We start from the raw sequence: 26740 nt of genomic DNA, 5'->3' as shown, positions 1-26740 counted from the left end.
ACATTAGAGACTGTATCATGACTGATAGTCAAACTGCTGTATTTAGCTGATTCTACTCATCAAGCTGGTGCCATAAGATAATATTAAATAAAACAAGATGCCAGACCAAATTAATAGAGTCCCAGAACACAAAGAGTCTTTAAATTATAATTTGTGGTTCTGACCCTTTGAGGTTGCTGTAGCTGAACAGTGTGGAGTGTTGAAGATAACAGGTCAGTAACAATTGCTTAGTTTCTTTTCATAGTTTTCTTCTTAGCACACATTTTATTTATGTTCAACATATGAGGTAAAATGAATCAGTTTGGAAAGATTATATTACAGTGATTGCAATGCTAATGTTTGTTAGCGTGTCAATGGGAATATGCTATATGTTAGCATTGAGCTAATGGACTAATTTCTAGTTATCTATACCTATTTAAAAAATATCAAGCTTTCAAAAATCAATTCAAGACTTGCAAAAAGAAGAATCATAATATAGAGATTTTTTTTTTCTCCCACCCCAATTGTGCAGTTACCAGATGGTGGGAATTATTAGAATGTGACACATCAAAGGTCCTGATGAATTTATGCCGTATTTTTGTGCCCTTTACCTGCACTCCAGGAGCTCTGCCTCCGGCTTGTGCTAGTTAGTTAGCTTGGTTACACAGGTGTGTCTTGAGATTTTGGCTTGCCCTTTGGTGTGCCTTGGGCACCAAACTTTTGAACAGCACTGGTTTATTCAGTGGTTCTTCTTTCCAAGAGAATAATTGGATCCACAAACAACCTTTACAGAACCATCAAAGCAAAGAACAATGTGAATAATCTTCACGGTCTTTGAGACAACTTCTGCTACCTCAAATAACTTACAAAAAGTTTTGCTTTCAAGGTCGGTCATAAAAAACACACTTTTGAGTGGTTCTTAAAGGACCAGTGTGTAGAATTTAGTGGGGAACCTGAAGACTACAAACACCTCATCTCACAGTGGTTGTGAGACTTCAGCAAAACGCTCAAGGCCAGTGTTTGGTTTGTCCGTTCTGGGTCTCTATTGAAACCTGGTAGCCTCCATTGAAGAGGACTCACATCCTCAGTAGGCATAAAGGGCTGATTCTAAAGTAACAAACACTGTGATTCTTATTTTCAGGTGATTTTACGCTAATGAAAACATACTAATGAATATTATACTCCATTTCTGCTTTATTCTGGCAATAGATCCTGTAAAGTTTACACACTGGACCCTATAAGAAAATTTTTGAGCAAGAAATTATTCTGTAAAGATAATAAGAGTCTTTGTGGTTCTACGAAAGATCATGTCTTTAATGAGACAGTAGCACAGTATACTTTGTAGGTTAAACCTTTTGGCAGAAATACAAGAAATAATAAAATAACTCTTTTTTCAGAGTAGTCTGTTTCTTTTACTGTCTTTGCTAGTTCCATCTCCTTTTGCTCTCCCCGTGATCTCCCTCTTTTTTCTTGTCTGTCTTTCTGATTTATTCAAACCACGGACAGAGCCTTGAGTCCGTCAGAGTTTGAGTAATAAATGGGCCCGATGTTGGAATAAAAGGCTTTTATTAGCAGCATGGTGAAAGAATAAAACATCTTTCCTTATTGCACACAGGAATAAAAAACACGCTGAATGTCTTCCGAGAACGGCAGCCACCCAACGTTAAAGCCACTGTAGTCTAAGAACACACACAATGTCAGTTAGCATGTGTCACTGAGGGATTTGAATGAGTGGCAGCTTTTGACATGGTAATGAGTGCGTCTCTCATTGGACCGGAGGCTCATTAATAGGGAACCTTTATACTAGGAAGATTTAGATAAAGAGACGGCTTAAATCACTGCCGTCAGACCTAATTGTAGCCTGTTCACACACATTTGGTGCAGAGCTTGGTGGGAGTTGACCCTGCTGTCACCCGTTTTTACCAGAAATGACCTAATTTATGTTATTATATTACTTTTAAAACAGCTGTCTGGTTTAAGCTATATAGATTGGTTTGGGTATATGAAATTATAGGCTGCTTTTACAGCAGCAATAAAACGAATGAACTAAAAGCTTTTCTTGGCTTTCTCTTTTCCATAACATTTTGAAGTTGTTATTTGAGTTTAGTATCATCTTTGGTCCCAAACAGACTCTGTAGGCTTCTAAAAACATGTGCTGTCAAGCCTTGTTTTTGTTGGGACTAGTCAATCTGAGAAGTACAAAGAGATAAAGAAACCCTGTTGATTTCAGATTTGACATATTTATGGACTGAAATAGCACAAATAATGGAATAAATACAGAACGTCTGAATCTGTCTTCCATCCCTTCTGATATCACGCTGTGTACGAGTCAAACACGTGGAGGAAGGGAGAAAGTTTCCATAACCTACTTTCTGGCCCTTCAGGCTCTTCATGCTGCTGTGCTTACCTCAACAGGTTCCCTCAATACTGATGTGGGTACTCAAGTGCCACCTCATCCTCCAATTAAAATCTCTGTGTAGGCATAAATTATGATTGGCAAAAACGTTACTTTATTTTGTTGTAATGCTGATTTGCCTTCCACTTTTGTTAAAATTTTTTAAATTTTACTTATTTACCTTGTGAATAGGCCTAACAGAATATTATTGACAGACCTTCTGACCTTCACTATTTCATATCATATAAGGCCACCACTGTTTCAGCTCTCGTACTGGCTAATTATACATATCATGACAGTTTGTTTACTCTTCTCCCAAACAGCAGTTGTCCAATCATAGCTCAGTGACTGTAATTAGCCCGTGCAGTTGTGTCAACCTTTAGATTTCTCTGCATGCCGAAATGGTGCCCTTGAGACTCTGGTAAGAGTGATGCTTACTTTAAAAAGGCATGTTTTTCTTTCCGAGGCCAAATACACAAGAGCAAAAATCTATGGGCAGAGATGTACTTGCTGCTTTTACAATAACTATGTCTTTACATACGCATGATGTCTGCCTTGCAAACCCTGCGTTCATCTGCAGCGTTGTGTGGTCTGCAAGATGCAGTACACACCTGACCGACAGGGGCAGAATGCGGTGACAGGGTCAGGGCCACCAGCAACAACAATGGCAGAAAGTTTTGAGGACAGGCTCATTGAACAAGTCTGCAACTACCGTCATCTGCATGACATATCATTGCCACCACACAACGAAGAACATGCCTGCCACAACAGCAGGCAACAGGTGAGTTCAGTTTTTGAAGTCGACTTGAAACATGTCAAAAAAACAGGTTTGAGACTGCTATGTACGTGCATGGCAGAAACCCAGAACTCCTTTTCTTCTTTCTTTTGTTTTTATGGGCAGTTTATGGTCTAACTGTGTTACTACCTAGAGACAGAATGTTTTGTAGGGACACCTTTTGTGAAAATATCCCTGTTCATTTCTAGAACATCCATTGGATCGAACCTGTTCCTGGGTGCTAATATATCAGAATTTAAGGCAACCTTAGTGGCTTTGTCCTTCTCTTTTTAGATTTGGGGACGTTTGCCCGCCAGCCACCTGAGCCACACTAGTTACCTGGGACAGTGTTGAGTTTGGCAAACTAATCAGTTCTTATTCTTTAAGGCTTTTTTGTTAGAAAATTAAAATTCAAGGTGGAACTCTGTGTTGTCTATCCAATTACGGTTTTGCATACCAAACATTTGCACAGGTTTTTATCACTATGCTGAACTATAATATTAGCTAAACGCGGCAGTGAAGAAACAATGACGCTCCTTATATCCTTTGCCTCTCATGGATTGAAAACTGGTGGTGAGGAATCTGACTTCTTGTATGGGGCATACAGCTTTAATCTCAACTGCAACTGACAGCAAATATAAGACCCTTTCACAAGGTTCTGGTTTTAAAAGGGGTCATTCTGAGATGGAATATTCAAACAACGTATATGTTCATGCTAATTATGAAATCAAACATACATTGTTTCAAAAGAGACGACTAATTCTGCCAGCCTCATCAGTGTAAACTGTATACTGTGCTAGAACAGGGGACCATGTCTATTTTCCCAGGGTCCTATTTTTTTTTTGTTTACAGGGTCCTATATTCCAAAGATCCTATGTTCCCAGGGTCCTGTGCTAACTCTACTCCATACTGATTATGCAGAGCTAAGGAACATAAGACCTTGGGAACTATGTTGTACAGATGAAAATTTTAATTTCTGGCTAAAGGCCTTTACACACCAACAGCGACACAAATAAACAGCATGAAATTGCTGTTACTTCTAAGGCGAAATTTTGACCTCCTATTCACATAAAGCGTGACACGATTTTATGAATAAATTATTAAACTTCTGAAAATAAACTGCACCATGGAAAAAAGATGTAATCAACACCGAGTGAACATGACCTGGGGCTCCTTTTACTCAGTAAAAAGAAACAAAAACAACATACCTGGGTAGACCGAATAAAGAGAAAGAGAGGAGAACTTGGCAAGTTTCACTGCTTGGTTCTGGATCTGAAACTGTTCCACAACCAGAATGGCACCATGTTTGAAGAAGCAGTGAAGGAGTGATTTGAGAGAGATGATTGATCCAGAGCAGCAGTGATCCCTGGGTACATACATTATATGATCAGTCCCCAGCTGTGCGAGCATGGCAGCGGGATTTGGTTCATTTCTACTCTGACAGGAGGGGGGACGCCAGGTTATAAGTTTAAACAAAGAGGATTTCTGTAGACTGTTGAAGCTTGATTTACACACCACCATCATACGGAGGCCGTGTGCCATGTAAATCTGGGGAACACAGGACCCTGGGAACATAGGAAGAACGCTGCCCTGTAATTAAGCGGGTGGTGACTTCAATTGGCGAAGGGTCAATTGGCGAAGGGTCAATTGGCTGCGACTACAGATGAATTTTAATTCAGCTCTATAAATAATTTCCTACAAAACAAATAAAACATTCTTAGACAGGTGTGTCCCGTCATAAAGAGGAGTACAATAAAAATGATGGTATGATTTTTACACAATCACTGGTTCCACTCTCATTTGTCTCGTTCATCATCAGATAAAATGTATTCTGAATGAACGAAAGCTGTAATCTCTCTTACCAATGAGGGCCATTAGCTGCTTCGGCTCTTATACAGCAGGGCCCTGAAAATGAAAGCGCGCTGGAAGTGATTTGTCGATACACCAACTGCCTCTAAATTGAGTTTGTCTCTCTATCCTTTTGGGAAGGAGAGGGATTTCTCCTCTGACACGGTTCAATAAGAGCAAAGAAAAGCCTCCGTAACTCATCTCCCCCTGTTCTCACGAGTGTAGGTGGAGGAAAACTGATAGGGATAAAGGTATGAGCTGATGAGAAAGACTAATGGAATGGCTGAAATTACCTTAAATGACGTTAGCGGCTTACTTTCATCTATGCCTTTGATAGTAAATCCATCCCCTGGAATCCATCATCATATAATAGATTTGTCTTGAAGATGTTACATCTTCAATTTAGCTTCCAACAAACAAGCAGTGTATTGATCAATTTCACAAAATATCCCCCAACTGAACAACACTACAGCCATAGTAACAAAGGTACAAGACAGACTGGCTAAAGATGAAATGAATTCTTCTGATATATCATCATCTTATGCTTTGGACGGTAAGTCAGGCGGGTATTGATCGGGCCGACAGGAACCTCTCACTCTGAAGTGAGACAAAGAGAGATATCTGATTCTTTAGATATCAAGATAAACATCTGTTTTCTTTGAAGCCTGTCTATCTTTATGTATGAATCCATCCAACATGGGTATAGATGTATGACCTCAGAGAGAACAGACGGGGAGAGAGAGAGAGAGATCAGTCAGGCTGGAGGCAGAAAACTTGGTATCTAGGAACTGAGATGTGGAGACAGTGACAAAGTGTCAGAGGAGAAAGTCTTTAACTATGCATTAACGCTACGACAGCCGACAGACAAATAGATTTCTCTTGTCTCCTATAGGACACGACGGGAAACCGAGCCAACAGACTCGGATGGTCTAATTTATCATGCCTGAAGACTTAACTTCAGAAGTTGCATTTTTCACACTGGAGATGGTCCAGATGTTGAAATGTCTTCTGGAATGGATTCATTGCAGTCCCAAATGTTGCCTTTTATGTATTATTGATGCATGTTGGACCAAACCAAAAATCTCTCCTTGGCAAACAGAAAACCGTTTGTTTGTGGCTGACTGCCAGCCTTTATGGGGGTTTTTTTGGTGCGACAAAATGTGCTCATGATTTCAGCGAAGAGTGTCGCTGCAGAGTACAGCAACTGACGACTCGCTGCTATAAACTATCACTGTCAGACTCGTAACTGACTGAATTGGATTGGAGGAGCCTACAGCTACAGCTCCCTGTTCACGTTTAATGAACTCTTTGCATCACATCCTAAGGCATAAAATGAAGCCATTTGTTCATTTGATTGTTCTTCCTTCCCAGCTATGTTGTTGGTTATACACAATGTACACTCTGTGGCCCAGAGGACATAGACAATGAAACAAAGTGTAGAGACACCCCACTAATAGCACATATTTACCATTGCCATTATTCTTATGATATAACAGCCTCTAGTCTTCTGGAAGGGTTTTCCACCAGATTTTGAACACTGGCCACAGAAATTCTCTCCTATTTAGCCACAGAAGCATTAGTGAGGTCGACCACTGATGTTGGGCGAAAGGCCTGGGTTGTAGTTCCGGTTCATCTCAAAGTTGTTGGATGGGATTGATTTCTGTTTTTTTTTCCAAGGCCAGTCAAGTTCTTCCACACCAAACTGGGAAAATATTTCTTCATAAACCTGGCTTTTAGCATAGGGGAAATGTCATGCTATAACAGCAAGGGGTGTACAACCATTTTTGGCCTTACAGATCATTTGTCGTGCGCCCGTACATCTTTCCAATTCTTCTGAACGCGATATCTCAAGAACTCTCTGACAGAATTCCTTTAAATTCGGCAATGTTATCCACTTTGACTCAAATATTAAATGATTGGAATTTGGCGGTCAACATAAAGTGTCTTTTGGAAAAATCTGCAACTGTTATTGGTCAAATGCCTCATGAAAGCTGCTAACTTTGCCTAAGCAAACAGCACTTGTAGCATGTAAGTGTACTCTGGGACTTTAAGTTTATTCTTGATCCTGGAAATTGTAGTTTGTGAAACAATCTCCCCTCAAGGTCCACTTGATTGCTGTTCTGAAGCTTATGATTGTATCGCAGTATCTTCCTCAGCAGATGGAGTTGCTCAGTTGTCATTGATTTGAAGACGTCAAAATTTCCATTTCTCTGAGCAAGTTGAGATTGGAAGTTTATTCCTGACCTTGAAAAGGTAACAGGCAGCGGGGCAATTATCTGTTCATGACTTTACATTAAAGATCAGTGGTGATTTTTTGTTTACAGTGCATGTAACGTTAAGCTACGGTTGAAATCTGACTCTCAAAGCCCAGTGTGATGCATAATAACATTCAGCTAGACAGAACTGGCATTCTCATGTAGTACTAAGCAGTAAGTGTCAACGAAATGTTCACACCTCCCCAGGGTCGACTGCCATTGTGGAATGACATCTGAACATTTTTCGGCTCACATGATGACAAAACAGTGGCGTTGGCCAATTCACTGACGCAATAACCAGGTTTTTGCATGAATTAAATGTTTTGGGTGAGTTAGTACCTTTTGCAGACATGCAGTAGAGTTGTAATGCCTCATGAAAGACTTGTGACAATTGCACTTGGAGTTTAGAGGAGGTTAAGACTGTTTCCAAAAATGAGCCATGGAAAAGAAGTCCTTAGAGTCTTAAAAAGAAATCAATATTCATAACTCTTTGAATGGAAGGATTGCTCAAAGTGTTATGTGCTGTATTACTTGTGAGACGCTAAACGTGCGTGTTGATTTGTACTGTTGTGTGTGGGTATTTGTGTGTCGTGTGTATCAACACGCAGTATTTTCAATTGTGAATTTTGGCTTCGATTCAAAGACACTGCTGTGTCGCTGAGATTGATGAAACATGATGGACCCTGTAGCGTCTTAAACACAAATGGTTTTGGAAAATGAAATGCCTTTTCATAAACAACATTGCTTGAGATTGAATCAGCCACCGGTGTGCGGAGAAAAGGAAAGGGGGGTGGGGGTGACATGGAAAGAAAATACAAGAGGAGGGTGAGAGAGCGTGAGCAGCAAGTGAGTGTAAAAGGAGAGGAAAAAAAATATGATAAAGCGAGAGAGCGTGGCTCACAAGGGACTGGATGCTCTATCAATATGCCTGTGGGAATGTGAGTTAAAAAATGACAGTAAGAGAGGGGAAACGAGCATCCACAGATCTGCTACCATGACCAACAGTCAGTAAGATTAAGACATATGGTTTGAAAGGGGAAAAAAAGATTTCAAGGGGGGTTGATGTGTAGCAGAGAGAAAGTGATGAAAGCTTCGTGGTTGGCAGTAGTATGTGGTGTAAGACGCTGAGAGTCTCTGGGGAGTTGACTCGGGAACTGTGGTGTAATCAGAGGATGCAGCAGAGGCTCTTCACAGATGAGTGGATATACAACACTGGCTGTTGCTTTGTTACTGTAGTAGAAAAAAAACCCGTTATTCCATTGGAGTGTTTTTTTTCCTGTGTTTTTGTGCGAGATCACCCACATCTTCCGTTTCGTGACCCTCAGATGTGCAGTTATGCTTCAAGAATCTGTGCATTGGAGCGGCTGTAGCATGTCTTTAAATAATGGAAAACGGTCTGTCTTAGATGTGCTTGTAGTTGATTTGTAGAGCTGAATCTTTTATTAGACATAAAGATGCAAAGTCCCTCCCCCTCCAGTGGACCACCATGGGATCTTACTTGGGAAAAAAATACGTACGGTAGCTTATGCTAAGATTTTTTTGATCCCATTTGAATTTTGTCATGAATTACTCATATCATCTTTATCAATTTAAAAGATAATTTTACAAGACAAGGACATTGCAAATTGTGGTAGGCTTGTCATAGTTTAGTTAAGTTTTGTGTGAAAGCACTTAGTGAACTACATCTCTCATCTCAGATAATATAAGTCATCAACACCAACTTTGCTGTCTCTTGTAACGTTATCTTACCTGAAATTCTTTATTCAGCGATTTCTTGTCCTTTTAACAGGACGAAAAAAACACACAGACGTCGTAGCTTTAGGAGCTGACGTTAGCTTTTGGCGGGTGAGAGTCATGATGTCACTTAGAAACCGTTCTGTTTGTGAGTATCCTCACAGTCTGACGCTTAAACCCTTTTTACGACAAACACGACTGCCCTGACTTGTAAAATTATCTTTAAACTTGACAAACATTGCATGTATGATTCATGACACAATTCAAATGGGATGAAAAGATTATTTGTCTCTTTCCATAGACTACAGTTCATTATTTTATTAAGTAAATCCCCATGATGATCCATCAGAATTGGTGTGACTTTGCCTCTCTATAATTCAAATGTGAATTGCAACATTTAACCAAATAATCTATCAACTATTCCAATAAACCCCAACTAATTTGATAATAATAATTATAATAATTCAATAATATCTTTGGGTTGTGTACAAGACGTTTGAAGTCTCCCTGTTGGGCTTTCAGAAACACCGTTTTCTGACATTTTATAAATCAACCAACTGACTAATCGAAAAAAATTGACTGATTAATTGACAATGAAAATAATTGTTGAGTTCAGTCTATATATTTTAACATAATTTTGCCAAAAAAAAAACTACTTAATTCCTTATATCAAATTTCTTTTCTCTCTCAAGACTTACATCTTTAGTAAATATATCGTGAGTCTTATATCAACCAATAAAACCAACAGTGGAGCAACAATGACTTCAAAGTTTGATTTACTGGTCTGAGTCAGTAAACAGGGCTTATCATCTCATATTAGTTAGCCAAATTTGTTGTGATATTTGTGTGATTTTGCTAATCATTCCCTCTTCCTTAAGATACAACCTTTATTCAGCTACATAATGATGAGATCAGTGGGTGGACAGCAGCAGCCCACAGTGACTGACACATGTTGTTAAATTCAATCAAATTTACATTTTATCATTGCATTTGTTTTCAGGGATGCAGGAGGAAAACTAGATAAAAGCATAATGAAAAAATGGCTGTATTAGTAGTGCATAATACTGAGGTGATAAGTTTTGTAAGGGTCATAAGAGTCTACAAACACATCAGTTTCCTAATGACAAATCATGCGAAATGACAGCTCAGGTCTTACTTGTATAAATTTTATAACTTGAATATTGAACTATGCATGCATACAGTTAATTTTCTCTTAAAATTTTGGCTCTTCTGCTGCACATACTGCAACAGCTCAGTGGACTAATAATAAAATAAGGATTATAGGGATGGTTGACAAGAAAAAAAAAAGACATAGGTTATGTGTCTTGTATAAAAGTTGTAGTGACATAAGGGGGCTAACTGAGCTAAAGACACTGCTTGTCTCTGCAGGAGTGCTCTACTTTCTTCTTGCAATGAGGAGCAGAGAGAGTGAGTCTTTTATCTTGTAGATGTAGAGGACCGGCTCCTCCTTTAACAGCTCTGATTGTTGGTTTTCTTCTTCGTCTGGTAGTCCCTCTGGCTATCCTTTGGGGGAAGTTAGAGATACTGTCTGCTTCCTGTTTCTGGATAATTTAAGGTTGCCCTGATTGGTTCATGGTTCTCATGTATCTAGTGTTGTCCAAACACACGATGAATCAGTAATCTGTCTTTTGATGTGTTCCAGTTATACTCCCACTCTAAATTTCTCCCAGCAAGACCTTTTATAAAATAGCAAAAGAAAAAATTACTACAAGTGTGTGACTGAATATAACAACAATTACCTCTGTGACCTGAGGTTAAAAGAAACCAACACTCACTGTTGATAGGAAAGGGAGACAGAAGGTGGACTGCTGTCTCTAGTGACTTTGTTCATTCAACACATTCCCTGACCACCTCCCTCAGATTTCTTGCAGCTGTATAGTAAAGTCACACTAATTCCACCTTTGCCATTGACCACAAGCATTCGTCAGGAAAACATACACATGGGTTGTTAAGATTTTATTTGATTTCTTTGCAACCATGGGAACAGATCCAGCCATGGCACCAGTATAGTTTCTCTCCTTGTGGACAGTGGGGGCTTCACCGGTATAAGGGGGGGCTAAGAAAATACTCAATATCAGAGTTCATCTATCACAATGCATCCAAATTATAACAACAAGAAGAACTGCATTATCAGACAACTGTGCATTGGTAATAATATATCAGATAAAATGGCTATCACGATCAGAAATTAAATGAACAAATTAAGTGCAATGTATTTAGGGCTGTGATGGTTTGGATTTTTGTAAAGCAACATATTTCCTGTGGATGGCAGTTTATTTAAAAATAATTTTGAATTGGATTTTACTAAAGCATACTGTCATAAGCATAGCATAGCTCCTTTAAAGAATGCAACAGTGCAGGAAAGGTAAGGTCAGAAATTCACTTGCCCAAAGTCAAGTTTTACTTGCCCCTGTCCAAATTCTTTTATTTTTTTATTGTTTCTGAAATAACAACATATATTTAAGTTAACTGTCATGTTTAATTTAGCCCCACAATGTCTATGAAATGACAGAAAATTGTGAAATTGTTCATCCCATTTTGTCCTTAAATGTCTCATTTTGTCTAAAACCCAAAGAGAACCAGTTTATAAACAAACAAACGTAGGAAATCTGAAACATGGCAGTGCAACATGTTGGACACCTTCTGTAAATATAGACAGCTCATTCTAAGGTAATGACAACACAAGGATTCTTATTTTCGAATGATTATACAGTAATAAAAACGTACTTATTGATATAAAAAAAAGATAAATAGCCAGAATGTAAAGTTTAGTGAAGGATGGACTTTAATTGTAGACATTTAGCCTTACAGGACCATTGAAATGAACCCCTCAGTGACACTGTGAACTATATGGGATATGCCATATGCCATAAGTTAGTAATAGATCATTAGCTCACTCGGAGATCCTCCTACTGATGTACATCTAATGATCTAATCTTGTAAAATGACACAACTGACTATTGGGAGACCAGTGACCTTGAAATGAATACTGTACTGACTGGGCGCTTGATTTAGCATGAAATTCAAATTGTAGAGAGGGGAGGGAAAAGAGGCATCTTCCAATAGGTATACAGTAAAAAAGTCTTAAGCATGAGCAGTAACTTCATGTGCTCTGTGAAGGTTAAAGCCACACGCATTTCACTTCATCAGGCACCTAATGACAACATGACAGTTTGCACACTTAAGACACCTTGACTTTCAGTTTGTGTAATTATGAGCTTAATGATCTGAGCAGTTAATTAAACTTCATCGTCTCACTATATCACCGCTTATCCCTCCCCCATCTCTCCGTGTCTCTCTCTTTGTCTACACTTCTCTCCCCTTTTCCTCTCTCTATTATTCTTTACAGCCCTCTTTATCCTTTTGGCTCTCTCTAGAGTAGACATGTCATTGAGATGGATCTGCGCTCATGATCGGTCAGGGAGAAAACTCGCCGCTGAGAAGGCACTGGTTTGGAAAAAATTGGCATGTGGGAAAGTGGAGCTTCTTGGCCGTGCGAGTGCAGACAGAGTAGGCCCGGCTGACTTGGCAGGGCTGGACACGACGCCAGCAGAAACTGTGTCCCTTGTATAAAATATGGACCAGAAGTTGGACAACAACAACACCATAATCAACTCAGAAAGGCCTTTGTCAAAGAGCTAAATGAATAGCTTGTTATACAGCATACCAGGCGCCCTTTACCTCAGTAAATACTCCCTGCTGCCCCGCTGAGATCATTGAACACTCACATTGACTGCAGATAGTTGACCTCAGTGGTGTACTGTCACTACGTGTGTGTGTGTGTCGGCATGTGGCTGCATGTTTATTCGAATCTTTTATTCAACCTCCCTCAATGAATTGTGGTCATCAACAGAAGTGCAGGCTTTTATTGTGCTCTCCTGGCTCCCGGCTGATATTTCTGTAAGTGAAAATAGCACCGCTGGCTGAGGACGCTATTGTGTCGGTGTGTTTGGCGTCTTTGTTGCCAAAATGATGGATTATACTGGAAACAGGAGGAAAGGACCTTTAGGAAATAACGACCCGTTTATCAGAAAACAGTGGCTGCAAATGTTAGACTGACTTATTTGCATGATGGATGAGCCTATTCTTGGACTTGAGTTTTCCAGTTTATTTACATGTAGGCTAATGTCCTGTCACTACTTGGCATACCGAAGCACTTTGTCTCCGAGCTGCTGCACGTAACCAAATCCTGTTTACTGCAAGCCTGAGCAGTTGAACACAGGAATAAATATGTGTTCACACAAGACCAGTTTAGCTGCAACATTAAGTCAGGCATGGTTTACTGTGTCTGTGATCAAATGCAAATCTCTCATTGTCAAATGTACCTATAGGGCTGCCCGCAGGCAACAAAAACTCTTTTTATTGCCAGTTAATCAATATTTTCTAAGCCTTCCTTTGTGGAAGATCTTCCAGTCCTTTAAATGCACCATGAGGAGACAAGGAGAGAGGAGGCTTCTGGAGGAGTTTAGAGTGAGAGAACACAGGAGTATCCTACATGAAAGTCTGTCACTCAAGTGCATTATGCAATTCAGTCATTCTGTATTCACACTTTATTCTCAAAGGGCTTACTTTATAGTGTCATGTATGCGGATCTACACATAATATGATTTATGTGGAGAGATAATGTGCCGTCTCTTTAGTGTAATATGTCTAACACTTAAAGACAGTCATTCCCAAATACTGGGTTTTGACCCACAGGTGGGTCATCAAACAAATAAAAAACTGCGGAAGAAATTCTGAAAAGGGAAGATTAATATCTGCAGTACACCTTAAAACATCTAAAATGTGTATATTGTTTTACTAATAAGAGAGAGAGCCTGTTAATTCCGCCTAGATGCACTTATTTTGTCTCATTTATGAAGTCGCTGAAATTGTCATATATTGTTTTCCTGATGACAGGAAATTAAAACAGTGAGATGGCCTGTTAACTCAGCTTAAATGCATTTATTTCCTATTTATGAATTATTTCATGTGTTCACGATTTGTCAAGATCATATATGATGATGTGAAAATGGCAGTCAGAAATGTCCATTTAGGCACAAATTAACTCTTCCCAAGGTTTATTAAAAAGTGAAAAAGGCAACAAAAAAAGAATATTTGGATGTAGCCCCTTTGTAATAACCTAAATTTGATTGATTTTGTCACAAGTAGCACATGACTTCTGGAATTATGACCAAAAACGTTTTGTTTATTGCGGTCACAGTGACCTGGACATTTGACCACCAAAATATAAGCAGGCCATTGTTGAGTCTCAGTGGAAGTTTGTGCCAAATTTGGGTTAGGGTTCCTTCCAAGTGTACTGAGACATTACATTCATGAGAGTGTGATGGTGTACAGTCATAAAAAAGTAGTTGTGTGTTTCAAAAATTCTGAATCACAGAAGTCCTTCAGCATGCAGTTATGAATGTGCACAAAAAATATGAGGCTGATGGGTTGAGCGATATGCAAAATTAGCAGTGGACAAGCTCAAGCATGCATGCACATACACACAAGAAAATGCACGATCCCCTCCAGACTTACACCTGGCAGAGATCGTACCGTAAGATTTTCTTCTTCTTGATGCAAGAAAATGAAGCAAGTGATGGAAGTGAAGAGACACGATAGCAGAGAGAAAAGCACCACAGGTGTAACATTCTCAGAAGTATGATTTGTTTTCGTCATGCATAAAAAAATGTTACACCAAGAAACTTCTACCTTCGAGCAGTGACGATGGAAAAAACAAGTGCTAAGAGCAGGCAGAGTTTCATACGCTGACACCGGAGCTGCTGATGTACTACTCTCTGATGCCGGGAGCCCAGCCCAGTGTGATATATGAGCCCCATTAAACAGTAACGCTTCAATAAAAAGTAGATAGTAACACTAATTTATGAGCTCTGGAATAAAAACACTGAAAGCTCACATTACAAAATACTGGATTAATCCAGCTGATCCAGAACAGCAGCTGTTAGTATGACAGACACACGGGGCTGAACTGCATGTTGCCTCGGTGCAGCATTGTGTTACCCAAGAAGGTACTGTTTCTACAAGGGGGTAAAGGTTTTTTTCTTTTTGGTGTGAGTTGCAGAGTTTTGGAGACATTGGTCATAGAGATATCTGCCCTCTCTGAACTATTCAGAACAATTTTTTTTTCTACTAGAAATCTGAGTGCCGTTCAGTCCCATTATATTGGAGAGAAAGCAGACATGTGTATGGCCGATATCTCCAAAACTCTGCAACTCAAACCACAACTATGACTAGATACATAAATAGCACTATAGGCCAGGGGAAAACTATCATTTTTGCTTTTGGGGTGAACCATCTCTTAAAGTTCTTTTAAAAGTGTGAAGTTCATCTCTGTTGAACCTTTTGTTGGGTGTAAAAAAGTGCAGAAAAATTAGTGTTCTGAAACGTTTTAAAATGGACCATAGCTTTAACAGCCACAGTAGCTCTGTAAGTGTAAATGTAGTGAACTTTAGGTTGAATTTATGTTCAGTGCCCAACTTTTTTGTAGCAAAAGTAAAGGACTTGACACGCCTCAGGATTTTGTTGATTTCCCCCCCTGCTTTTTGTCTTCCCCTTGTGTCAAAACTTATTCAGGCTGCAGTTGAAACGCTGGATTTAATAGCATTTTAGGTGTGAATCCAGGAGTCTCATCTAGCAAAGACATTAGGGATTATCCTAAATGACCTAAACTGTGTTGCGGGCCGTTATCTGTGCTCATTAAAACACCCTCAGCACCTCGTCTGGTGTCGAGGTGCTGCACTGGGGGGGAAAGTCAGACCGAATAAATTGCCAGTTGTGTAAAATGAATGCCTGTGCGATTCCTCAAGTGCAGCAGTTTCTGTGGTACAAGTGTTTTAATTACATGCATTCATATTCTCACATTATACAGATAGATTCAGCGGTGATATTATAAATCATATCTCCGCTGCACCTTGGAGTGGAAGCTGAAAGCACATGGGAGAGTGAGCTGTGTGGTGGATGATGTGGATTCAATGATGGGGCAGTATCAGACATGAATAGACAGGCTTATTAGAGTTAAGTGCTTTCTGTCATATTATGCTGCATACACTTAGCCAGTCAAACCCTGCATGAAATCTGTAAAATTGCCACTGTAATCATCTCCGCGGAGGTCAATCATGCAATCCATCAGGCTTACCAACGTTTAAATCTTGCATGTGCAGCACAGTCAACATTACAGCAGATTACAACACACCCGTAAAACCACCCATAAAACTCAGTCACATAAACATTCATGCACTTTGAGACTCGAGAATAATGGCTGAAGTGCTTCGGCTTTCCCTATATTACTCTATAAATATACCAGAGCTGGAGTGTGTGTATGTGAGTGTGTGATTTTTCTGTCCTGTGGTGAAGGTATCAACAGGTTGTTGAGTGCCGTGGTTAGAAAAATGTGGTCCCTTTTTTTCATCATACTCTTTTTGTAGCAAGAAAAAAAGCAATATATTTTTTTTATTATTTATTGTCATTACCTCTGGATAGACTCAGAAACCTGCTGTGTAAAGTAAACCGTCATTATTACAGTCCACTAGTAGAACAATGAGTCCTCCTTAATAAAACAACTGTTATTTCACACAAAATGAAACTGTGTAAAATAATGAGTTATTTCTTTTGGATTGGCTTTGCTTTTGTAAGCTGGTTTCTGTTTTTGCTGGTTAATATGTGCCCTCATTTTAATGAGCCTTGAACACATTTTTGTGGAACATTGCCACACAGAATGCTTCTTCCTCTTTTCTTCATCTTCCTCTTCTTCTTGTGAAATATCGCGTAGTGTTTTGAAGTGATCTCGGGTTAAAAGGTCTGGGGTGTCCGTTTACCATTCACTATATGTCCACCTATCTTTGAACTGCAGCTGCACAATATGGTAAAAAAAACACATTATGATTGTTTTTAAAGATATAGCAGTTGTGATACGAATGATGACTCAGGATTACAATCATGATGATTTGACATTTGTTATACGTTTTCCTACATCTAGAGAACAAGATTTGTAGGCGAGAGCATCTCTGCAGCACTACACTACATTGCAGGGTCCGAAATGAACTTTTTAGCCCCCCAGCCAAATGTCAATTTGATGGTAAATGAAACATTCTGCCAGCCAAATGTTTTTATTTTACCAGCCGAAATATATATATATATACATATATATACATATATATATATATATATATATATATATATATATATATATATGTATGTATGTATGTATGTATGTATGTATGTATGTATGTATGTATGTATGTATGTATGTATATATATATATATATATATATATATATATATATATATATATATATATATATATATATATATATATATATATATAGTATACCTGATGAAGGTTGTCCAGACCGAAACTTTGGATATTTAATAAATCAGTAGAAAGCGAGACAGTGTGCGGGAGTCTTTCTTGTTTTCTTCAAGTTGAATCTTCTTCCGACACACCTGTCATAGATTCAGGTGTGCAGAGATCTTTTTTGATATTTTTGAGATACCAACCAAAATACAAAATGTACAAATTAAATTAATATTTTCATTAATAGTCTGCAATTGACAAATATTGGTTTTCTGTGTGGAGTTTCAGGCGTTCACGCTAGTAAAATGGTAAGCCAGCCAGGACAGTTATCGCTGTAAATAGCCCAGTTATCTCAAACAACAACTTATCCAGTAAACCAATTAATCACCTGAAGATGCTAATGAAGTTGTCAATGCTTCACTTACAGCTTTTCTGTCCATTAAGGATTAACTTACACTTTTTGGACACTGGCAGCAGGCGTGCTAACATTAGGGTGATATAACTTTCAGGTTGTGAAAATGGCGCTCTCTTTAGCCTTTAGTTACACTCCAGTCTGAGTGTTAGATGCATTGTCCATGCCAGCTTTGCATTTCACATTACATATACCACAGCGAGTGTTGCCAGTGTCAAGTTTTGAAGAGTCTTTTTACTTTGATGGTGACAGCTGAAGAGCAGACAGGAATGGGGGTAGAGAGAGGGGATGGCATGTTGCAAAGGAAAAAAAATGTTTTACATTAATTTTTGGTTTATTGACTTATCAGTTAGTTGAATAACTAACTAATAATTTAGCAAATCTGCATAGATTTTTTACAAAGCTGGCCTGGAGCTGTTTGGGCACAGTCCTTTATAAGACCTCACTCTTTTTGTCCATCAGTCAACAAACAAGCACACTGACAGCCACGACTGTTGTGTTACAGTCAGCACGGTTTGTAACCCAGGGTTGAGGAGCTGATTAGATTCGTGCCCGGCTTTGTTAAAGCTCCTTGACTTGATTTTTCACCGAGTGATGCTGACGAGGCCCTGAGTTCTGCGGTCTGTCATCCTCTATTATACTGCAACCATTCACACACATACAGTCACTGAATCAGCATGCAGGCAGACGCATTTCAAATGGTCTAGTTTTTATTTTAGTCTGTGGTTTGATGTGAGTCAAGGGCACAACGAAGAATGTGGATGTTAATGCTGAAAAAACTGAATTATTGTAGATGTTGAATGTACATTGGCAGAGTGACCTTCTCTGTATTCTTTAAAGTGAGTTTTAAATACAAGCACAGTTGTCCATAGAAAGGCACAGTTTCTGCTGTTATAAAACTTTTTCTTTAAGAATTACACTCTCAGATATAACTTTAAAAACTGTTTAATTGGTATTTATACCATATTGAATCATTATATCTAAAGCTGAACTGATAACTCCTCAGCATCACATTTCTCTCTTGAAAGATTGTCTTCATGCAGAAAAATCAAAATCCCAAATTTAAGAACCGATTCTTGACATCATGATATTGCCTGTAAGAAGTTTGTAAAACTGGGCTATACATTCCTTACGCCTGGAATAATCGGATGGTAAAGCATAATGGACATAAATATGTGCATTATGTTGACATTCTAAGCGTAGCTACTTCTTGAGTTTTGCTGAGGATGACAGACAACCCCTGGCTTAAAAGCTAGTGTAGGGAAGTATTAGTCTAGTTTAGTCACAACACTAGAATTATACATGTTAATATAGTGATAACTTTCATTTTGCCAGAAAATACAGAATAAATTTAATTAAATTCCTTCAAGATCTTCACTGCACTGCAGTCTGGACAGACATGAATGCAAACTACAACTTAACAGTCTGGCAGAGGCGTACAACTGGCAGTAATTATAGTTTACAATACGCAAAAGAGAGCCTGATTTTATTGGTTTTCTGCACTGACAAACAAAATATTAAAGGTTGACATCCTGAAGTTTGCTGTTTATACAAACGGACACTTCAGGCTCGAGAAGCTTTTGACCTGTTTGTCCTTTTTATCTCACTGTTACTCGCTTACTGAAGAACAACACTTGTTAAATATTTAAATGCTGTCATAAAACTAAAGGGAGCATGTTACTTCACCTCTCATTTGAACTGGAGTCTTTTTTTTTTTTTTTTACAAGGCGATTGCAACTGAAATAGAGAAAACCCAGTCAATATTAAGCAGGTCTGGAGCGACACCGCAGAGAACAGAGCAGGGGATGAGAGACGGTGACTTACAGCTATGATAGCTGGAATATTGACAGATTGATTGACACAAAGTGCCACCAAGCTGCAGGGAAAACATGACAGATAAAGTTCAAAAAAAGCATCTGCATTTAGATTTGATTTAGAGGTGATTGAATGCAAACACAGCAAGTGATAAACCCTGACATTTTCTTTAGAGCAGCAGTATATGACATTGCAGATTCTGTGCCACAAGTGCAGCCAGTAACTTTGGATTTTTGGCAGCTCCGAGTAAAACCACAAGGTCACTTTTGAAAGCTTAAAGGACTTCATTAAACTGAAAACCTCCGGTGGCATCGGTCAACTAAATGTTGTTTTTTTTTCACTGTTTGCTGGAGGTGGTTAAGTAAGTCAACTTGTCAGCTTGTTTGGACAGAGTAGTGTCTCATTGCCATTGCCATTGCCATTTTCCTGCTGTCTCTCTCGTGTTTCGATTTCTCACTTCCTTGCGCTGAGCAGATTTCCCTCGAGCACTAATACCGGAGACTGGAATTTAATTTGAGCAAACAGGGTGAATCTCGCAGCATCTCGGGCTCATAACACAGTAGCTTCCCTGCATAAAATCGCTTGCTAGCGCAGCATTAATGAGCGTCCACATTCAGAAACACAATTATCTATCGCTCAGCAAGACACACCAAGTAGCCAACTCAATGAGACTTCTGAAAGATGGAAACAGACACACAGACGGTACTTGGAGCTAATGTCTCTCCAGGCTTTCGTGACAGGTGGTTCTATACGACTCAATTCCATCCCACTAATTCAGAAAACCATCAGCATGCAGGGGATTGTGGGAGAGGGAGTTTGGCAGTCTCCTGACTCCATGTTTGTTAGCATACAATTCACTTTTTATACCTGCATTGTGTTTGGTATGCAAACAGTGCGTGTCCGTACTGTATCGACTGTGGTCGCCTGCTGCAGTGTTGTTGTTTGACGTGATACGCAGCTCCATTAAAGGCAGCGGAGTCGATGGAAACTGTCTCAGTGTGATCTATTGTGTGTAAATTGACTGTGACAGAGGTCTGCTGGCCAAGCTACGTTTGTTCAGCAGGGATGGCTGTCATTTTCTGTGACAATTTTGTTCATCATTACTCTGAAGTATTGAATTGGAGTGGATGGGAACACCAGCTCTGTCAATATTATTCTTATTATGATTCTTAGGTGGCAAAGTGTGAAAGTTCAGCTCAGGAATTCAGTTTCTTTGTTTCTTTTCTCACCACTGACCACTCCAGTCACTGTCTCTTTGCTTTTGGGCACATTCAGCTTCTGACAAGCGTTAAGTCCTTTGCTCAAATGAATTTTATAATCATTAAAGGAGAAATCTGTAATATATTTACTGTAATGAAACATCACACGTCAAGGAATCATATTAAGTTGGAATACTTGCTTCTCTGAACTCTGATGCACTTAAATGTTTGTCCTACTTTGTCGGTGGCCAAGTGCATTTTTTGCCAACAAATTAAAGGGAGGGAACTACAGGGATGCAAAGATGATATGACATGATAGTGAAAGGAGCAGAAGGATATTTTTCCGCTGGAAAACTTTTTTTTTCAAATTCTTTTATTTGTATCAGTTGTGATCCTGACAGTCATCCTTGCTTTCATGTTTTTAGTCTCAGGCTGATGTATTTGTGACTCAGTCACACTTTAGTTTCTGATGGGAACAGAAAACATTACAGTGTCCCCGCTCATCCGTCGGTGTAAAAATCCCCTTTAACACAGAGCTTGAGTCGTGGCTTTAACTGAATTTTAAGATGGATGTTGTAAAGTCATTGTTTAACACAATGACCCCAATATAACTTTGTTAATAAAATGTGTGAATGAACATCATATTCTTCCCTTTGATACTGTCCTCTGTAACATTTCCTCTGGGCCTGACCTGGACTGATCTGTCTTCAAATATTTGAGAGGCTGTAACAATGTCACTGTCTACCTTAATCCCCCACAAATATTAATACATCGCTGTCTGTCTTCTCTCTGCAGTATGAGTTCAAGGTGAAAAACATCAAGAAGAAAAAAGTCAACATCGTGGTGTCTGTAGACGGCGTGAAAGTCAACTTGAGGAAAAAGAAAAAAGTGAGTGACCCTTTTCTATTTGAACTTTGTCCTACTTTTGCTTGGAAAAGAAGAATCTTCTTCCTTGGGTGCATTTATGTGTGTTGGTGTCATTTCAAATCCAAAGCAGGATTTTGATCCTATAGCCAAGATCTTGTGCTGCCAAGTAAATAAATCTGAATATTTTTGTACTAACGAGCCAATTTCAATTTCAGTATAGGCTACAGTTTTTTATTAGGCTTTGATTGGCTCTCTTTCTACATAAAAATATATACATACAAATAATACATGAAAGTATCCTCTCTCATTATGATAAGAAACTGCTGATTTTATATGGAGGAGGCAATGCACTGTGCTATGATTCTGTCTAGGAATCATTTTCCTTTGATTTTTTTTTTTTTTTTTGACTGCATCATACAACAAATTGATTCTTGTTCTTACACAATGTGTGAAATGTCTGCATTATGAAAATGTCACGATTACAAAATGTACAACAAAGGTATTATCATCGAGGCGTTGTACATGATTGCTGGCTGCATTTGAGTCATGACACCCACCACAGTTTACTGTGACTGACTGTCCTGACTCCAAGTGGCTCGGTGCCTCTGGCTTTTTTTTGTTGTGCATCCACTAAGAGAGGGAGAACAGACTGAAAAAAGACTTTGTGCACTGATTCGTGCTCTTGGTTTGTGTTCGTTGATGAGATATGATCTCTAATTACAAGAGATGTGGCCGCTGTAGTCAAGTGAACTGTGAATGGATTCTACTTTATTTGGTCTGTCTCTGCCACGTACCTCATCAGCTCCCTGCAGATATCAGGCTGATGTAAGGAAGCACAAACAGCAGCTGTGGATAAATTAGTGAGCAGTCTATCAGTTTTTGTTCCATGTGTGCTGAAACTATTATATTGGTTGTGCCCACTCTTCTTAGTTGATGCTTCTGTCTACAGCCAGACATTTTTAAAATATGCATAATGTAACAGCCTTGCAACTCCTACAACTACTGCTTCTTGTACAGACGCTGCATTGTTGCACATGTAGCCCAACAAATATGATGTAGTAGAAAAAGCAAGACTGTCCCCGTGTAGAGGAGGTTGGCAGTGATGAACTGGGCAAACATGATTTTTACCCAGGAGACCACTGTTTGTATGAAACCCTAAAGTCAGTGTTGACTTCTTTTTAACTTACACAACCTATGTAACTTAACTTAATTAGGATTTAATTGTAATTTAGGTAACTAACCTACGTATTTGACCCAAACCTAACCTCAGCCCTAACCATTTATGGGGCTTTACCATTGTCACTTTAAACTACGCCACGCTAATTTGCATTTCCATTACCATTTTTAACGTACTGAGCTGTGTCTATTTTAATCTGAAAAGGACCTTTCTGGGGAAAGGCCAAAGTGCGCCAGTCCCACCTGCAAGTTAGCTGCAGCGACATTTTGCCGACCGTGGCCGACCCGTGACGACCGCACTTCTCTCCCTGTATAGCGAGACTCACCTCATGTCTGTGCAGGAGATCAGACATGAAGAGGTTTTCAAAAGTCTCAGTTACTCAGTACTTTTGTAGCTTCTGACTGAATCTCTGTGGTTTGAAGTTTAGTTTCTCTTCTGCTTGTTTGTATTTTCAGGTATCTGCTCTATTTTACTGTTTCATGTTTGCTGTCAGCCGTGCAGAACTCAAAACTTTGAGCAACATGTCGTAGAGAGAGAACTGTCACAACACAGATTACATTTGATTTTAAATGTTTGAGAAAAGTTCTAAAAGTTTAAATAAACAAGCAGCATTATTAACAGAGTTAAGTTGTGGGGTTTGAGCATGTTTATTAGATTGCTAAGTCCAGCAAAGTGTACCCAAGTAGAGGTATTAATGCATTTAAGGTATTACTAAGGGGAAAAAATGATATTGGTTTGGAATTGGCATTCACAGGTACTCAAGGTTGCAGTATCAATATTGGTATTGTGCATGAAAAGTGGTATTGAGCCATCCCTACTTCAAGCAGGTAGCCCTGTTGTAATGAGGGATGCATTACAGCCTGCTGGGCTGACATGCCGAGTCAAACTGAGTCAAGCCAAGCCAGCTCATATGTGTGAAAAAGGGGTAGAAGCTCTGCTGCTTAGACTTCAGCTTCGACCGTTTCACAGCGTCAACCATGTGTCTCAGCAAGATTTATTTTGAATGTCTATTCTGACTTTGCATATTTGCTAATTTATTGGTGGAGACCTGGCCATGCACTACAGAAACACAGGGTCACTGACCAAGCTGCCATCTTTGACGAGTTGGGAGTGAGAAGATATTGGATGAGCTCATTCGGTGATAAAATGTTATAGATGCTTGGTCAGTCACTTTAAAGAACCAGTCCAGATCCATTTCCTGCCTCCTGTATAAAGCAGGAGGTGGTGATCGATCCTCGTCTTAATTAGACCGCAGACAGAGGTGAGAATGGAGACATTGTGAGGCAGGACAAACGGCCTGAGAGGATTTGAGAGTATTGGGGGAAGCTGAAGAAGAAAAGAGGGACAGATGTTAAAGAGTAAAGAGAGGGGATGGAAAGAGAGGAGGGAGTTAAAGAGGAGAAAAGAGTAAAGAGTAAACTTTAAGAAACTGGAGGGGATTGGGGGAGTGTTGAGACAGGAGACAAGTGGATCTGTGTGTCCAGGTGTGGTGAAGCTGACAGCTGTAATCCACAGAGACAGACTGGAGTCGACTTCACCCGCCGAGAATCACAGAGAGTCTGACAGGTGGAAAACCAGTGGATGGGAACAAAGGGAAGTTAATTTAGTCATGCCGTCCATTCTCCTCACCAGAATTCATTTTTTCATCTCAATCCATTTATCCAGACAGAATCATTCAAGGTTTAAGGCTGCCCTGCTGGACAGTCCTCCAGAATGTATTTAATATTTAATATAACAGTAGTGAGTGTCAACCATCATCTCCTGTTGTTGCTTTATTCAGACAGATGATGTGTGCGAGGGCCAGACACTCTTATTGACTTGTTCTTCCAGTCTACATTTTGATAGGGAGTCAAGGTAGATCAAAAATCCGATTGGCTGTGGACAACTGCTGGTTGTGAAAAGGTCAGCATGGCAAGATTTTCTCAGCTGTCCACTCAGAAGTCACATTTCTCTGGTTTCTTCACCCAGTAGGAAATGAATGAACTTCTGATGACTTCCTGATCTTTTTGGATTTAGTGTAGGTTAAGACCTGTACAATAATGTCTTTAAAATCAGTGTACAAAGCTTCTGTCTTAGCTAGAAAGTTGCTACCAGTTTCTGCTCAAACCTTGTCATTTGATACTGGATTTCAGTACCTAAGGAGTATCTCCAATATCTAATAATGCTGGTGGTTGGCTGTCTAACGTTACGTGTCATGGAAGCATGCAGGATCCAGCATTGCATGCATGCAGAAGTTTTTTTTTCCACCACTGTCTACTTTATCTGCACATAATCTGTAATTAAATGAAGTTTGTGCAACTTTTTAACTATCTAGTACAATTAACCTGCTTGTCACAGAGTCTGTTCACCACATTGTCCACTGGAATCGAATGCGAGGCAGGTGGAGAGGGTCAAGCATGGTGTTGCTTTCAGACCGACAGTAGAAGTAGAGCAGTACACCTAAAGTTTATGGTTGGTAGATTCGGGCTAGCTGCTTTTAGCACAGGAAAGTAAGAGGTTTCACCCTGTCACTATTTCCCAGTACCACAAACCCACCTATACAATCATTTCCTTTCCTTCCTTCCTTGTCTTCTTCCTTGGATTAGCCACCCTACGGTTTCTTTGGACAGTTACTTATGTTTTGTACAGATACAGTTTCTTCAGTCCAGTTTTCCAGGTTGAGTAAAGTGTGCAGTTAAAACAGTTTCTCCAGCTGCTTCCAGTGGATATGGGATTGAGAAAAGTGTTGTTCAAGAACCTTTAGCAAAGCCAAAGTATCATTACTGTAACTGGTATTCATCATTTTTGAATGATACCTAACCCTAGCAACGATTAGGCTAGTCGATTAATCTATTAGTCGATCAAAAGAAAATTAGTTGCTATTCTGGTAATTGATCAATCGTTTCAGTTATTTTTCAAGCAAAAATTTCCTGGTTTTCTTTGTCACTTATGATAGTAAATGAGGAGTCTTGGGGTTTGGGACTGTTGGTTGGACAAAGGAATTCTATTATGGATACCTATCATGATAGTGAAGATTTTTGTCAGTTGATATCGATAATTATTGATCTTGTAAGTTGTGACTGTCAACATATTGTGTACTGAGTGGAAGGGGCTGCGGTGATAAAATGAGTGGAAATCACACTATTTTTGACCAAACACCTCAATATTGTGATAATAATGTAGGAATAACTATTGGTGCTTTTGCAATATATTAAACCAAGATTTGCAATTTATTAAACAGAGATTTTTTGATAATTATTAATAATGTTAAGATAATGACTAAGTGTGTAGAGACAAATAATATGATGGTTAGAACAATATAATATTGATATATTCCCCAGCCCTACGTTTAAATACATCACTTTGGGCTCTAGGAAATTGTAAAGAGAGTTTTCCACATTTTTTGTTTTTTTTTTTGTTTTTTTGATATTTTATAGGCTAAACAATTAATTGTGAAAATAATCTGAGTTTAATCAATAATAATAAAAAAAAGATTAATTAGAAGCCTAATCTAAATAACTTTAGCGCTGCAGTTTAAAGAATGGCAGCTGTTGAGAAGTTGACTTCACCAAACAGTCATGAAACACAATTACTGGATTAAATGAATTAATGCATTAATTAATTAATGTACTTAACTAAGCTACTCAAGCAATTGCCATATAAAGAAATGGAAAATTTGGATTTGTAGGATTTCTCTTTTGGATGTACGGAACAAAGGAAGATGAACTGACCTTGACTTGTTCTTGCAGCCAGATGTACGTCGCAGATTTACATTAGTGTCTAATTAAAACGTGGCTTAATTGAGTTGTCTTAATGGTACTCTAAGGAACGGCATCTTTATTACACCAACATAAATGTTCAGATTTGCAAGTGTGTGCCTGTTGCTGTCCTTTTGTGTTTGAACAGTAGTCTGTGTGGATGACACATCGTTCTGATAAAATGTAGAATATTCTGTGACAGCACAGAATTTCCCTATCTGATGATTATG

The 26740-nt window shown here is 39.0% G+C and overlaps 1 protein-coding gene across 2 annotated transcripts in view; it reads left to right on the top strand.

Annotated features, from left to right (window-relative positions):
* Positions 1-26740, top strand: part of LOC146324268 (carboxyl-terminal PDZ ligand of neuronal nitric oxide synthase protein-like) — a 286524-nt gene that overhangs the window by 81992 nt on the left and 177792 nt on the right. For both annotated transcript variants that reach the window (XM_084723578.1, XM_084723576.1), the window contains exon 3: positions 21525-21617. In XM_084723578.1, the coding sequence (XP_084579704.1) occupies positions 21525-21617 (93 nt within the window). The remainder of the gene's footprint in view (positions 1-21524; positions 21618-26740) is intronic.

This window comes from Lutjanus erythropterus, chromosome 7 (genome assembly GCF_056507025.1).
Source record: "Lutjanus erythropterus isolate fLutEry1 chromosome 7, fLutEry1.hap2, whole genome shotgun sequence".
Classification (NCBI taxonomy): domain Eukaryota; kingdom Metazoa; phylum Chordata; class Actinopteri; order Lutjaniformes; family Lutjanidae; genus Lutjanus; species Lutjanus erythropterus.
The sequence above is the reverse complement of the archived record's forward strand: the minus strand, read 5'-3'. Positions and strand labels throughout refer to the sequence as shown.